A 16,354-nucleotide genomic window follows, 5' to 3' on the forward strand; every position below is an offset into this window, starting at 1 on the left:
GATTCAGCAAAGCACATAAGTGCTTTGATAAATAGGGATGGACTGAGGCACATGATATGCTTAATTTATTCCTTTAAAAGGGATTAAGCTAAAAGAAACTAAGGCTTCTTTACTTCTGAATAAGAGCATCCACACAGGGGGCTGATGCACGTTAACTAACGCACTTTAAATTCGTGCCTTTAGTTAATCTGGCTTAATGTTCCTGAGTGTCTCTGAGCAGTGGTATCCCCAGACTGTTCTGTTGGTTTTAATTATTAGCACATCCAGGTGCCACGAGAGTGGGTGCGGCCAAGAGGAAAATGAAAAAGGATACTTGCTGACTCTATTTATGGACAGCCCCATTTCCCATTTGCAAATACCTAGGAGTCGCTGAATGGATTAGGCAGGTGCCAAGTTTCTTCTTTCCCCGCAGCCTGCCACCACCACCGGCAGGAACTGTAAAGCAACGTTTAGAGGGGCGGGAAAAACAATAACTCGGAGCCGTGTGCTGCTTTATTTGCTCTGCTCCCACCCCGGATCTCTTTGGCGGCCGCTGCTGCTGCAAGGGGACAGTGAGCGGAGGCAGGACTCAGGAGAAGACTGGGGGGGGGGGGGGGGGGGGGGGGGGGGGAGGCCCCCCCGGTGGGGGGGGCCCGCGGGCCGCCGGGGGGGCGGAGTCGCGGACTCTTCCCGGGGTTTGGGACGAGTCGTGACGCACAGAGCTCCGCCCCCAGCCGGAGGCAGCCAATCCCAGGAGGCGAGGCGGGCCGGGCGCCTCGGGGATGTAGCGGCCGTGCAGAGGCTGCGCTGCCAGGGCGGGATGGCCTGTGCGGGGCTGGCGGGCTGGCCCTGGCCGCTGCGGGACCCCGTTTGCTGCGCGCTGCTGGCGGCCGCCGGGCTCTTGCTGGGGCTCTACTGGCTGCTGAGCCGCCCGCCCCGGGGGCTCCCGCCCGGCCCCAGCCCCTGGCCGCTCGTGGGCAATTTCGGCTTCGCGCTGCTGCCCGGCCCGCTGCGGAAGAGGTGGCTACTGAGTGAGCGGGCCGAGCAGGGGGGCTCCCGGCCGCTCGCCCCGCACCTGCTCCTGACCGGCATGGCCAAGGTCTACGGCAGCGTCTTCAGCCTCTTCGTGGGCAGCCGCCCCATGATCGTGCTCAGCGACTTCGAGGCGGTGCGGGAGGCGCTGGTCAGCCAGGCCGAGGTGTTCAGCGACCGGCCCAGCATCCCCATCGTGGCCATGCTCACCAAGAAGAAGGGTGAGCGCAGGGGCTGGGGGAGCAGCCGAGCGAGCCCCCCGGCCCGGCTCGGGCACTGGCCTGGCGCCGTCCGGCCGGGGCTGCAGATCCAGGGGTGCCTCCCCTGCATTGCACGGGGGTCCCTGCAGGAGGGAGATGTGGCCAGGTGGCTCCCTTCGAGGTGCAGCTTTTTCTCCAGGCAGGTCTTCTCAACCGGTGCCAGGAAACGGGCAAACCTCACCTCTCCAAACAGGGAATCCCCTAGCCCTGGCAATGGAGCCTTAAGGGGCGGCCTGCTGGATTCCTTATACTCACAACAAAAAGGGCTTGAGACACAGCAGTGCTGGGAAGAGATTGGTCTTTATTTCCTGGCCCCAGTCAATTGACATGGGTCAGATTATTAAAGGTCCCATGGCAGCTGGGGTCAATATCCACTGACTGGTGGCTGTCCTTACTCCCCTTCCCCCCCTCCGCCCATGTATGCAGGTACAAACAAGCATGAGACAAAATGTGTCTGGGTGTAGGGTGTATCCCGAAGAATTGGATTGCTTACCTTTCCCAAAAGTCTTAAGCCCTGCGTGCAGAGAGGAAGGATGGTGTAGCAGAAGCCACATCTACACTCAAAAGTTGAGTCAACCCAGCTACGTCACTCAGGGGTGTGAAAAATCCACATCCCTGAGTGATGTTGTTAAGTTGGAATAGCCCCTGGGGTAGACAGCACTAGGTCGACGGAAGAATTCTTCTTTTGACCTAGCTACTGCCCCTTGGGAGGTGGATTAACTAAGCTGACTGAGAACCCCACTCGTCAGTGTAATGAGTGTCTACAATGAGCACTATAGCAATGCTGATGTAGTGTTTCAAGTGCAGACAAGCCCTAAGGCACTGGATGGGGTCTCAGTATATCTGGGTTCAATTATCAGATCTACCACAGACTTCCTGCAAGGCTTGGGCAAGATTCTCTCCCTCTTTATTCCCCGTCTTTAAAATTGGGAGATGAGTATTTCTGTACGTAACAGGAGGAGGTATTACAGTAAATTCATTACTTTTTTTGCAAGATGTTCGGATACGATAGTGATGGGTCGGGACCTATGTAGATAAAAGTTGGATAGGAATTGATTATATTTAGGCCTGGTCTATACTAGAAAATTAGGTTGGTTTAACTACCTTAGTCGAGTGAAAAAATCCATACCTCTGGGCACCATAGTTAAACCAACCTAAGTACCCATGTAGACAGCGCAAGGTTGACTGAATAATTCTTCCGTTGACGTAGCTACTGCCTCTCAGGGAGATGAATTACATAAGCCATCGGGAAGCTCTACAGTTGCACGGCTGCAACTGTGCAGCTGTGCCTCTCTAGCATTTAAACTGTAGTCCTTAGTGGGGATGAATGAGAAGAACAGGGATTGTTTTGTATTATTAGTCTAGTGTCCAAGACTTAATAATATTTAGTCCTAGATCAGTACCAAAATATCACTATAATTCTGAGGGGCCAATAGCATCTAATGTGTCCTATGTTCATCAGGCTGGTATCTGAGTGTACAACAATTACATTAAATAAGTGGTTTCCTGACAGAGGGTCTGTCTCCTTGTGTTAGTAAGTGTTAGCGTTCTTAGGCTTTGGCACATCTTACTTTTGGGAATTCTAGCTTATAGAGGGGGAGTTTTGTATTTTGTCCTAACTGTGGCATGTTCTGCAATCCAATCCAGAGCATGGAGCTCCATGTCTGAGGGCTGGCTTCTGACAGCTCTTCCCCCTCTTTTGTGAATTTCAGCCATTGATGTTTTCAATGAGTATAATAGATTTAGTGGCTCTTGATCTCTGAGGTTGTCCAGGCCTGGCCCACTGAGGGCTTTAAATGTCAAGGTCAGAAGTTTGAATTTGATCTGTATCTCATGGGGAGCCAGTGAAATGTGCAGAGTCCCAAGGTGACGTGGTTGTGTGGGCTCAAAAGCAGGTTGCTGCATTTTTAACCAGCTGTTGCTTTTATCAGACTTTAAGTTCTGATGCCTTGTGAACCAGGGCTGAAAAATTTACTGGACTCCTAGTAACCAGATGTGAGAGTTTGGGGCAAGGATGCTACCACTAAAGGCCTGTGGTAGCATCTTTTCTCCTCTCTGGACCTCCTGGTTGCTATGTATCCTTGAGGTGAAACTATCAACTGTCCCTCCCATGGAAAATCTTGGCTGCTGTTTAGGATGGAGAGTGTCTGTCGCTCTCCCAGCCTCTGTTTGTTGGGTCCTCTCATGAATAACTTCAGTGCCTGCCTCTGCTGCTCTGTGTAGCCTTCTTGAGCAGCAGCAGCAGATTGAAAGTGGAGTGATCTTTGACCATTTCACTGCAACCCACCAAGTTCTGAATAGCAGCTATGAAACTAACTGATCCTGTTAGCCCACATGTACACTACACTAACATTTTTCTTCAAGCTTTCCACCAGTAAACTGCCACAGCTCAGCTCCACCTGTGGCAGCAATGTGGGGCATTAATGTAGTTTGGCAGCTTCTGGCAACCTCTGTTTTAACCACCACATCATCCAGACCTACTCTGAACAGTGTTAGACAAGGTGGCGATAAAAGCACCAGCAGCAAGGCCATCCTAGCATTCGCACCATTGCTGTGGCCACTGAAGCTGCACCAGTGGCTATGCGATGATGAGAAAGCTGATGAGAAATGCTAGTGGAAACAAGGCCTACAGGTACAGCTGTTGGTTTTTTGTCAACAAGATGAGATGAGGTCTGAGTTGTCCTCTGCAGTTTTTCTGCTACAAAACCAAGGCTGGACCATAGCTCTTTAATGCTACCATACACATTAATTGAATAGGATAGCTGGTGTATTTTGGGAAAATCTGGGAAGGTAACCCATAATAAATACTTCTACAGGGCACAGAGTTCCCTGAGGACATTCACAGATAGGGGCATCAGCGCCACATGCAAAAGTGCATCCTGGGATATCTTTTCTACTCTATGGTAAGAATGAGTCATGCCATGCCAGTCAATATAGTGCAAAATAAGCATGTGCTTCCTGGTTATGGTAAGATGACAACTGTTTGCTAGTCTAGCCCCTTATCAGGGTGCTACAGAGTGGGCCAGCACAATAACTAGTGCACGCAAGCATTTTAAATAGAATATCAACAACCATTTACATTCCAGAGGTGGAGAGGGGAGTTGTAGTACAGGCAACATCTGAATTTCACTCTGCAGCTGCTTTGAAAAGCTCTGTGTAGCAGCAAAGAAATTGAAGTCTGCAGGCTCAAACAGGTAACGTGGTAACGTGACACTGGCTTATCTGAGGTTCATGTTTGGAAAGGTATCTCAGCAGTACTCTATGCTCTGTTATGGGATAGCTATCCAGAGCATCCCCAAGTGTGTCAAATTTTTGAAAATGAAATCTTAAATTCTATAGAAACTGATGGTGTAGGTCCCCTTACTTTGGAAGCCCAGCACTTGGTTCTAACTATGGCAAATAGTGGACTATTGGATTGTAATGATCATTCTGGTCACTGTAAAGTACTTGCCTCTATTTTCCTTTCAATATTACTTGGGGGCCATTATCTTGAGAGAGAGGGGAGCTAGAAATCAGTGTTTTATGTTCTCTGAAAGTTCTGCATTCCACACTTTCTATAGCATGGGCACAGTGTTAATATCTAATTCCAGCAGATTCTGAGATATTGGCTAAAATTGTTTGTGTAACCCACTGGTGTGTTGTGTTTCCCTGATCCACAGAGGATGTTACAGCTCTTAGCTAGAGAGTTTGGCTCTTTAGCTCAAGCTGTAGATACTTATGCTTTTAAGACTGGAGATCATTAGTTCAATCCCTGCTGTCAGCCAAGGTGATAGCTGTCACATCAGCATGTCTGGTTGGAAGGAAGGAAGTTGATTGCTGGAATTGGTAATGTGATTTAAGTTCTGTTGTTTCACAAAATTGTCAGAGCTTGGAATTTAGTTTAGAGACTAACAAATTTATTTGGGCATACGCTTTCGTGGGCTAAAACCCACTTCATCGGATGCATGCAGACTCCAACGAGAAACGGCAGAACTGGAATTAATTTGCAAACTGGCCACCATTAAATTAGGCTTGAATAAAGACTGGGAATGGATGGGTCATTATACAAAGTAAAAACTATTTCCCCATGTTAATTTTTCCCCTACTGTTACTCACACCTTCTTGTCAACTGTTTGAAATGGGCCATCCTGATTATCACTACAAAAGTTTTTTTTTTCTCCTGCTGATAATAGCCCACCTTAATTGATTAGTCTCGTTAGATTTGGTATGGCAACACCTATTTTTTCATGTTCTCTGTGTATGTACATCTTCCTACTGTATTTTCCACTGCATGAATCCGATGAAGTGGGTTTTAGCCCACGAAAGCTTATGCCCAAATAAACTTGTTAGTCTCTAAGGTTCCACAAGTACTCCTTGTTCTTCTTATTCAGAACAGTGTATTTGACTACCTTTTTCTTCTGGGCTCTGTAGCCTCCCATTGTAAAGAAATGCTTAGTTGTTTTCTCTTCAGTGCAATCCATTCTCCTTTCTCTCATTCACTTAAGTTATCCAGAAAGGGATGTAGTCACATGCTATTCTTTGTAGGGTACATGCTTTCAGCAGAACAAACAAAACCGAAACTAAAATTGCTAAAAAGATAAACCAAATAACACTTTTTTGTTTTTTTTCTAGTTGGGCACCAGTGATCTCTGGACTACTTTATCCTTTTCAGCATAATATTATCATCACTGACGCCCCACTCTCCATGTTTCTCCTCTAATCCAATCCAATTTTTTTAAAAAAGCCTACATTTTCAGTTGAATGGAACTACTGTATTTGTCCTATTTACATTACCATAAAGAGTTAATTTTTATTTCACAGACAAATACATGATGCAAATTTCCTGGAAAGTAAACATGATATATGTACTGATTTTTGTAATGCACAGTCCCCATAGACAAATACCACCAAAAAGTAACAATTCTCCTGCTTCTTCATGTACTGATATAATTGATCTTAAATAAAGTTAATTAACTTGTTTATGGTTTCAGGATTAAATTAATCTAGTCTAAAAACTTGTTGTAGTGACTAATACAACTCCATTTTTGGATTTAACCCAGAAGGCATGTTGACATAATTTAAAGTACATAGATTTGTGTTTTATGGAAGGTCAGCAGACTTTGTGCCAGTATTGGCAACATCAAGTACGGTCTTCCATGTTGTAGTAGTTGTTGGAAGACATCTTGGATAACTCAGAAATATATACTGAGAGATTTCTGAGCCCTTAGCTGAATGGTTGTGTGGGAGAGTTCTATCATACTTGGTACGCCTTGCCTATAGATGTGGAGGTTTCTTGATTTGGGTTTTTTGGCAAACCCCCCCCCTCCCCCCCCAAACTCTCTCTGATACAACTCCAACAGTGGTAGCAATGGTGTGAGCTCTAGCATTATGAACATAGAAGCCTAATAAGACTGTCTAATTCAGGAATTTGGAGCAATCAAATTTTTTAATTGCTCCGCTCCGGCACCAATAGTGACTGCTCCAACTCTGCTCCGACTCAAATTAATTTTTAACTAAATAAAAAGTGCATACTGTAATTTTGAAAAAACATTTTTTTATTCAGACTTTTAAAACAATTCAAGTGTCATCAACAATGATACAAACTAGAATCATTCATAATTTATTCTGTAAAAAATTATTGCAGCAATCAAGTCGTTTTTCATAGCCTGCCGCAAATCATTTAAAATTAACTTTAAAGCCGAAAACAGCTGCTCTACACTAGCTTGAGTTGTTGGCATGCTCGAAGCAATTCTACAGGCAGCCTGAATGCGGTGTGGGTAGCTGTGAATGGCCTCAAAAACAAACTTAACTTTTAGCCTACCAATAGATTTCATCACAATCTTCCTGAAAGTTTCTCTCGAATAATGCTTCATTACAATTACGAATCGCAGAAACTCGCCGGTATTGTTCTTGTTTATCCAATTCCTTTTCGAAGTCGTCATCTTCTGAAGAATTGATGCTTGTATTATCTACATTTCCCCGTGATGGTTGAAGACGTCTCAGGGATGGATGCTCGAACAAGTTCAGAATGGAGACGGAAGTTTGAGAACAGCCTGCTATTTCTGAAGGATGTGAACTTTCCGAAACTGCAAATTCGATTGTTGATTCCTTTTGTTGTGTTTCGTTTTCTTCAACCTCTTTCACAGAGTTCAAATGTAGCAATCGATTTTATTTTTCGAGTCGTCGAGCAATATCAAGGAGCCCTTCCTTTGCCTTTGGTATTTTCCTTGAGGTAAGAAGAATCCAATACCGTGGGTCAACATAAACTCTAGCAAGGAAGTGAATATTGTCTAAAAGCTTCTCTTCGCGTTTCTGCATGGAAGATAGAATTCCTTCTGCAATTTGTCCACCATTTTCTTGCAAGGATTTTGACAGTTTTTGACATTCCTTCATTAAAACTCCTGGGGTTACATCGACAGCTTGAAGATTCACAGTTGTTTGGTTTGGCTTTGTCAAGAGGTCTCGCAGGTTCTTCACTTCGTCCCATTCAGTTTTTGTTAACTTGAGTTCTCTTGATCCAGCAGCAGCCACTTGTTCACAGTAAGACTGAAAAACGAGAAGCCGATCAATCATCGCAAATGTTGAACCCCAGCGAGTCAGTATCCAATGATTGAGTTACCCCATGTAGATCAAGCAGGACACTTTGAATACTTTGGGTTCGTAGTTTGACAACTTGTCAAATTTTTGCCAGAAATTTCTTCATGTTCTTTGTTCAGTCCATCCTAGATTGCCAACTGAAGTGTGAATACCACACTTACCAGTTGGACTTTTGAGTTGTCCTCATGAAGCCATGTTGGAAGTATGAGGCTAAGGTCATGAACCCATTGCGCAGCAGCATCCATGTTGTGTTCGATTTCATCCATTCCTTTAGTTCCTTCATCAGGCAAAATAGCTTCAGTTCTGTCCACATCCCTGTTCTCAGAGGTAGAAATGGTTTCATTGTCCTTGCTGAAATTTTTGATGGCACACATCATGTTTGCTGCATTGTCAACGCAGATGCTCAGCACTTGCATTTCACTGATCCCAAATTTTTCTAAAATAGCTTTTACTTGACTTTTCACGTACGAAGAATTGTGACGCCCTTCAGTGTTGATTATGTCCAAGGTTTTTACCACAGCTTTCTTTTCCTTCTTCATAGTACTGAACATTGATTGCAAGGAAATTTCTGTTTCCACAGGTTGCCACATCCATTTTCAGGTAGCACAATTTTTGCTCCAAAGCTTTCTTGAGCTCTTCGCGACCAGACTCAGCTGTGCTGACAACTAAATGACGAACCACATCGTGCCCCGTCAAAATGCCAAGCTGCCGACCCATTTCTCCTGCAATTTTTTTGCAATCCTTTGTTCTTTAGCCTGAAGGTAGTGAGTGTTGTTGAACTCAAGCAAACCATTTCCATCAGCCCTTCACGGAAAGTATTGGCTTCCATGGTGACTGTAACCTTTGAGGACTTCAAATATGAGTCAAGTTTTGTTTGCTCAATTTTGGGTTTCTTTTCAGATGAAGCTCCGCAAAAAATCTTTTTTCCAGGAGTTTTCAAAGAGCCAGATGAACGTCATTTAGCCGCGTCAGCTTTCTGTTTTGCCTCATCTCCCTGGTCCTTTTTTGTAACCAGAGCCACATAGTTTTCAGGGTGGTTACGTTTTACATGCCACCAAAGGTTGAAACTTTTCACAGCACTTGCTTCACTTGTCTTGAAGCTACATAGTTTGAGCTCGCCATTCACTTCCTTTTCCACCTTGCACGTTGCCGATTTCTTCTTTGCTTTTCCCAAAAGCCCAAATTTGGGCTTTTCAAATTCAAAAGTAAAGACGTCATTGAGATCCTTTTCCATAAATCGGCTATCAATCATGGGGGGCAGATTTGATTTTTTTGTTGTTGAAGCCATGGCCAAATCTTCTTGTGCTGCTACCGCATCCAAATGTTTCTTATGATCTTCGAAAAGCAATGAACAAAAGCATTAAATTTTTTTATAATGTACCTGCTTGTGATATCTTAACCACTTAAGGTACTTCGAATTTATTTTGGATTTTCTGGACAAAAATGATTGCATTTTATTTTTACACAAAATTATTATTAAAGTATATTTTAATATTTTAACGTTTCTTGCAGTTTTAATGAAGTAAGAAGTATTTTAATATACTTAATATAAATTTTTATTTATAAACTACAAGTTAGTTTTTCTTATGAAATTTTGCGGTAAAAATATTCGAAATATTTTCCAAGTTTTTAATTAAAATCTCAAAAACACTTTAATATAGATATATCAGTGAAATTTGGTATGTGCTGTAGTGTTAGTACGTACTATTGCCGTTCTACAACATTAATTGTTGGGAAGTAACGAGGCTACATGTTACAAGGTTGAAAATAAACTTTAACGGGAAAGCGGATTCAAATTGCAAGCATAGTCCTTTTAGTAAAGAGAGCAAATTTTCAGAAATATGTTTTTGCTTCATCGGGCTGGAAACATTATACAAGATAGAGCAAATAACAGGTTCTATATCTTGTATAATGTTTCCAGCCTGCTGCATGTGACTTTTTCAGTAAATTTAAAATTACAAGCAACGCTACCAAAAGATAGTTGAACAGATGACATATAAAATAAGTCCACCAGAGTGATACGGGAGCATGCAGGGCTGGCTTTAGGAAGTGCGGGGCCCGATTCAAATAGTTTTGACGGGGCCCTGGCAGGGTTGACTTAAAAAACATAAAAGAACCATATGGGGCTTGTACTCACTGGGCCGCGCTCCTAGTCTTTGGCGGCGGGTCCTTCACTCGCTACGGGTCTTCAGTGGCACTGAAGGACCTGCCGCCAAAGACACAGAGCGCCGTAGGGTGAGTAAAAATTAAAAAGGCGCCTCTAGCCAGGGAAGGGATTCTCTGCCACTTGCCCCCCACTCTGGGCGGCCCTGCCACTCGGCGCGGGGCCTGATTCGGGGGAATTGGTGGAATTGGCCTAAAGCCGGCCCTGGGAGCATGTACAAATGAACAAATGTAACGGGAGTCCGTGTGAGAAATGAACTTAAGTGGTTAATATCTCTTGGGATATCTTATACATCAATAAACAAAAACATTATTTTTTTTTGCAATATATCGGTTTGTGATATCTCAAATGTTGCATCTTGGGGCACACTTTTCCGTAATCGCAGCACTCCGCACGTCTTGTTGATCAACCCTTACAAAAGAAGTATCAACCCATACTAATCTATGCGAGTACGTACTCGCCTAACCTTGGCACAAGGGTGGGAGCAGTCTGCAGTGTTGCCAGATGTCTGATAGGTTTTATTAAAGAATCAGATAATTATCTCCAAAAAACTTTATAATTTTGTGTCTGTACATTAATTCTTGATTTCGGCTGAAGTGAGAATAACTGTGACATATTACGTAAAGTGGTAAAGTAGATGTTAATATCAATTGTTATACAATCTGAAACTTTTTGGCACCTTTAGGACTTTTTTGCTAAATATCATTCATTTTGGATTGAAAATGGAGGAAAAAAAAAAAAGAACTGGAGCAGTCAAGATTTTCTGTGCTCCGGCTCCATTCCAGCTCCGGGCAAAAACCTGCAGCTCCATTGCTCTGGGCTCCACTCCAAAGCCCTGGTCTCATTCTCGTTGCTTGATGCACTTTTATGGCTTCTTTAAGTTCTTCCTTGTATATACCCATTTGTGGGTATACTTGGCTCTCAGCTCATATACAGAGCAAGTGCTGTTTTCCCTAGCTTCTTTTTTCAATGATATTCTGTTAATAAACAAAAGTGCCCAATTACTCCTCTTTATTGTTACCTGGCACTCAGCCAATGGATTCAAGTTTCTTCTCTGATCTCCGTTGTTGCTCTAACCTAGTGCTCTTTCTCCTTTTTAATCTATTTCTCCATCTCTGTTAGTTTCTACCTATAGTAAGCTAGTTGTCAGTGCTCCCAAATGAGCTGGCATTTCCTTGATTTTGATGATCTCATATGACAGTTTTCTCTGTGGAACCATTTCTGAAAAGACTTTTCCAGTAGAACGTCAGAGTTCTGAATACTTTGGGAATGGAGGTTGTTCATAACTCTGAAGAAAATGTTATGGTGTTCTTTCAAAAGTTTACAACTGAACATTGACTTTATACAGCTTTGAAACTTTACTATGCAGAAGAAAAATGCTGCTTTCACTTCATTTTTTTTAGTAGCTTACGTTTAACACAGTACGTTTTTGTTTGTTTGTGCTGCTGCCTGATTGCGTACTTCCAGTTCCAAATGAGATGTATGGTTGACTGGTCAGTTCCTAACTCTGAGGTTCTACTATAATGTGAAATTGGGACAGTCTTAATTTGCCAGCTCAGCTTTTAATGCATAAATTGAAGGGAGTTTGCTCCCTTAAAAGATGATGAGGCTGTCTTCTCCTGTGGATGGTATTCATGTCCTGAAACTACTCTTCCCCCTTCTGGAGGCAGGAAAAGGCTGTGCTGAATTGTGGTTTGGTTTCGTTGTAGTACTTGCTTTAGGCCAAGTTAGAAGTGTTCTGTTTCACTGGAATGATTAATATGTTCTTGGCCAATTTCAGTATCAGATGTGCCTTAATTTTTCACTTGTCCCAGTTGATGTTACTGCTGCTATGTAGAAACACTGCCCTGGGGTGGGTAATCTGACAAGCTAAGAAAACCAACAAAAACAAAAAAGTGTTCTGTACAGAAAATGTATTGCTGAGAAGCTGTCCTTCAAGGCATATTTATATGGAGACAAAATGAGCTTCATTTGAATACCTGTTCACTCAGTTGGTATAGTACAGTGACTTTCTTCTTAATCAAGGACTGATCATAATATTCTACTTACTTTGTTCAAGACCTTTGGAACTAAACAATGTATTCAGATTTTTCAGCCTAATACAGTCACTTTAATAGATAATTCAGTCAGAAAAATCTAATCATGAAGACCACATACCAATCTTTATTTTGCCCTTCCATATCTCTTAGAGTGTCCTGACCCTGAATAGTTGATTCTCTTTAGCATATACTACCCTTTGTACATTATTATACCCACTCTTAAATAACTTTTCTGGATTTATTTTAGTGTTAACTCATTTTCATGTTTTGATTATTAGGTTCTTTTATCAAAATGTGGATGCCTGTCCAGTATTAAGAAGACATATCTTTCTGTTACCAACTTCTAATGGTCACTGAGTTTCTCTCTTGTGTTCTGTTATCTGGCCATGTGTTAGATTAGGCATTAAGCTCTTATCAAACTGCCTTTCACAAATCAATTAATTTTTTAAAAAAGATCTTTGAAACTTAACATTAATGGTGAGATGTGGTTGTCATGTAGCTTTTGTGAAACAAGCTGCTTTCTAAGAAAACATAATGTGAGTTCACCATAAGTGGCACTAAAATATTGGTTCTTGCTCTGATGGCTTAAAATATTTTTCCAAGTTAACCAAATTCATCTAAACCTGATCAGAGTAAGTCACTGTAGCTAGCTGTCTTTTGTTTTGTTTATATAGTTAGACACTGTACACATTTATAGTACTATTGTAAATACAACAAGGTGTATCTATTTGCATGTAAATTAATATTTATAGTTGACTCCAAAGAAGCCCATGAACAGAAAAGTTTAAAATATTGACTCGGGGGTAGATTTCATAATACAAAACACCCATGGAGAATGTGTGTTTAAAGTTTTGAAAACTCCCTACTGATGCAAATCCAAGGGCATTGTTACCCAGAAGTTTTAAATATATAGTCACCTTCCCAGTCTATCTGTAGGTTTTATATCCTGTTGCCTAATTGTTTCATAAAAAGGTAGGGGTCAACTTGAATTTTCTCTTTCATGGGAGTCGCATGAACACAGACAGTACGGGGGAGGTGTGTACCATGGAGAGAGTCGTCCTGTAATGTCACAGTGCAGAACAAACTGTGTTTGAATATTTGGTTATCTCCATCTTGCTCATGGTATTTGTGTAGAGGAGGTTCCTTTTTTTTTGTTTTTTTTTGTTCATTTGTTTAAAGGGTTACTGCCAACGTATGTCCAAAACGTGATATTCCTGTGAAATGCTTACAAGACGGTAAGCCAGGGGTCAGCAACCTTTCAGAAGTGGTGTGTCGAGTCTTCATTTATTCACTCTAATTTTAAGGTTTCACGTGCCAGTAATACATTTTAATGTTTTTAGATGGTCTCTTTCTATAAGTCTATAATATATAACTAAACTATTGTTGTATGTAAAGTAAATAAGGTCTTTAAAATGTTTAAGAAGCTTAATTTAAAATGAAATTAAAATGCAGAGCCCCCCAGACCAGTGGCCAGGACCCGGGCAGTGTGAGTGCCACTAAAAATCAGCTCGCGTGCCGCCTTCGGCACACGTGCCATAGGTTGCCTACCCCTGCGGTAAGCAATAATAATAGTTCTGTAGTGCCTTCGAACTGAGGATCTCAAAATGTATTTCAAACATTAAGCCTGTTGAGGTAGCCATTTTACAGATTGGAAAACTGAGATACAGAGTTGCCCAAGGCCATGTAAGAAGTCTTGGGTAGAGCTGGAACAGAGTCATCTTTCTCTGGCTCCTAGTTCGGTGCCTTGATCACACGACTCTCCTTCCTTTTTGGAAAGTTCCTGATCTGGTTCTGAGGTGTCTTTTTGGGGGGAGGTGGAAGGGGGAATTAAATATGTCACCTTGAGAATATAGCTGCTCAGTTTGGGATTCACTTTTTTTATTTTATTTTTTTTAATTCCCTTCCCTCCCCCACCGCCTCCCCAGGTGTCGTTTTTGCACCATATGGTCCCATATGGAGACAACAGAGGAAGTTTTCTCACTCAACTCTTCGTCATTTTGGATTAGGAAAGCATAGCCTGGAACCCAAAATCATTGAAGAACTGAAGTATGTGAAGGAAGAAATGCTAAGATATGGAAAGGATCCATTTAACCCCTTTCCTATTATCAGCAACTCTGTGTCCAATGTTATCTGTTCCATGGCCTTTGGCAGGCGCTTTGACTATGAAGACATTGAGTTTAAGACCATGCTAAGTCTCATGTCACGTGCGCTAGAGATAAGTGTAAACAGCCATGTATTTCTGGTCAACATTTGTCCTTGGCTGTACTATCTTCCCTTTGGCCCTTTCAGAGAACTGAGACAAATTGAGTTTGATGTCACAGCTTTTCTAAAGAAAATAATTGCACAGCACAGGGACACCCTGGATAGAGAAAATCCCAGGGATTTCATTGATATGTATCTCCTCCAAGTGGAAGAAGAGAGAAAGAGCAACAGTGAGAGCAGCTTTAATGAAGACTACCTGTTTTTTATCATTGGTGACCTCTTCATCGCAGGTACTGACACCACTACCAACACACTGCTCTGGTGTCTGCTCTATATGTCTCTCCACCCAGAAGTACAAGGTAAATGAGACTTTTCTAACCGTATTTACTCTACACTGGACTACAAGACTGCGTTGTTGTTTTTATATAGTGCTGTATTTTATCAGGAAGGCAGACAGGCAAGTAACCCAAAATTGTGTTAATCTGAAATTAAAGTTATAAACAGGTATAAGTAACTTAAAGGGCTAATACTTAGTAGAGCACCTCAATATCCTGGTTTTATTGTATATGTAATGAAATCAAATACAAGCCCTCCCCCGAAAAACATAAGTACCCCAATGACATTAATGTTGCCCACGCAATCCCTGCCATACTGTGCATTTGCCACCTAAATTTTCTAGATATGTATCTAAGGCACGTATTGCAGCTAGTTGACATGTCAAACTTGGATACATTGATGTTTTGGCTGGGAACCCCCCCTCTAGGTTTCAGAGCCTGAGCTCCAGCCCGAGGTTTCAGTCCAGAGCTGCTAGACAAAGAAGGTTTCAAGTACGAGGCACTGTGACGTGGCTGTAGTAAGTACTGCCTACAACACTTCTGTCAGTGCCTCCTAATCTAGAATAAATTAGACCTCTTTTAAAAAGGTCAAGGTAATAGTTTATTCTCCAAACTCCTACCTAAATCTTCTTCAGGCAAAGATTGTACAATAGGACAGCAGTTCAGCATTCTGGAGATAAATGAGTTCACTCAGTGCTAATTTAAAAGACCATTTTATTGCCTGTTGTTAGATTGGAACAGGAACAGCCAAACACCGTATCACCTAGGGACAAACTCTTTTCTAGGGTGACCATATTTCTTAAAGTAAAAATGGGATGGCCCGGGGCTCGCCCAAGCCATTGCGTTACCTATGCTGACCTTAATAGTCCTCCAGCAACTGTTCCACAATGCCTAATACTGACTGCTCTGGTCGCAATTCTGAACTCCACTGCCGAGGGGTCACGGGGACTGGAAATTGCCCCCTTAAAGCCCTACAAAATTTTTAAATGCATTTTCCTGATTGTCCAGCTTGGAAGTTGGTGAGTAAATCTAGCCGTTCTCTAGACATGCTCTGTCCTGGAGTAAACAGGAGATATTGGATCTCTTGAGCTTGTGGGGGGGAAAAAGACTGTGCAGGCACAGCTACAAACCAGCTGTAGAAATGTGAACATCTGAAAGCAAATTGCTCAGGGAATGCAGGCCAAGGAGTATGACCGGGATCAGCAGCAGTGCCTCATGAAAGCATCTCTCCTTCACCAACAGAAATCTGTCCAATAAAAGATATTTCCTCACCCAACTTTAGAGTTGGAGTATTTTTACCACTTTGGCTAACAGAGCAATAATATGAATGAAAAACATTCTAAAATCCACTTCATGGGTTGGGGTTTAGAAGGTGTTTGTGAGTTTCGTGTCTTTAGCCTCTTTCTCCACTTACACATGCTAGTAATTTTTCTCTTTTTTTGCTGTTGATTTGAACCATTTTTGTCACTTGTCTTTGAACCCCATCTCTTTCTGCTGTTTTGAGATGAGGTGACCAGAACTGAGCGTAGTATTCCAGGGGAGTGTGAAACATTGATTTATATAACAGCACTATCTCCTTACCAGTGTGATCTGCCATCCCATACTTTATACATCATAATATTTTTCTCTGCTTTCATGTGGCCTGCCTGGGAGTCTTGTTGTGCCACCTCTTGTTCCTGGCCATGAGGCTTCTTCAGCTCTTATGAGGAAGTGGTCAGGCAGTTCACAGAAGAAGCACTTGCTGGGGGCAAACTCTTCCTGCCAAGG

The 16,354-nt window shown here is 42.5% G+C and overlaps 1 protein-coding gene across 5 annotated transcripts in view; it reads left to right on the plus strand.

Moving 5' to 3' along the window:
- Window positions 1–744: 744 nt before the first annotated feature.
- Window positions 745–16,354, plus strand: part of LOC117878333 (cytochrome P450 2U1) — a 29,164-nt gene continuing 13,554 nt past the window's right edge. For 3 of the 5 annotated variants that reach the window (XR_004645960.1, XR_004645961.1, XM_034772493.1), the window contains exons 1-2: window positions 754–1,232; window positions 13,976–14,611. Coding sequence is in view for 3 of the 5 variants with exons in the window: in XM_034772493.1 (XP_034628384.1) it covers window positions 800–1,232; window positions 13,976–14,611 (1,069 nt within the window). In the remaining 2 variants the exon portion in view is untranslated. Of the gene's footprint in view, window positions 1,233–13,975; window positions 14,612–16,354 lie in introns of all 5 variants that reach the window. The other 2 variants (XM_034772492.1, XM_034772494.1) reach the window with 2 other exon arrangements.

The sequence above is a fragment of the Trachemys scripta genome, chromosome 5 (genome assembly GCF_013100865.1).
Source record: "Trachemys scripta elegans isolate TJP31775 chromosome 5, CAS_Tse_1.0, whole genome shotgun sequence".
Lineage (NCBI taxonomy): Eukaryota > Metazoa > Chordata > Testudines > Emydidae > Trachemys > Trachemys scripta.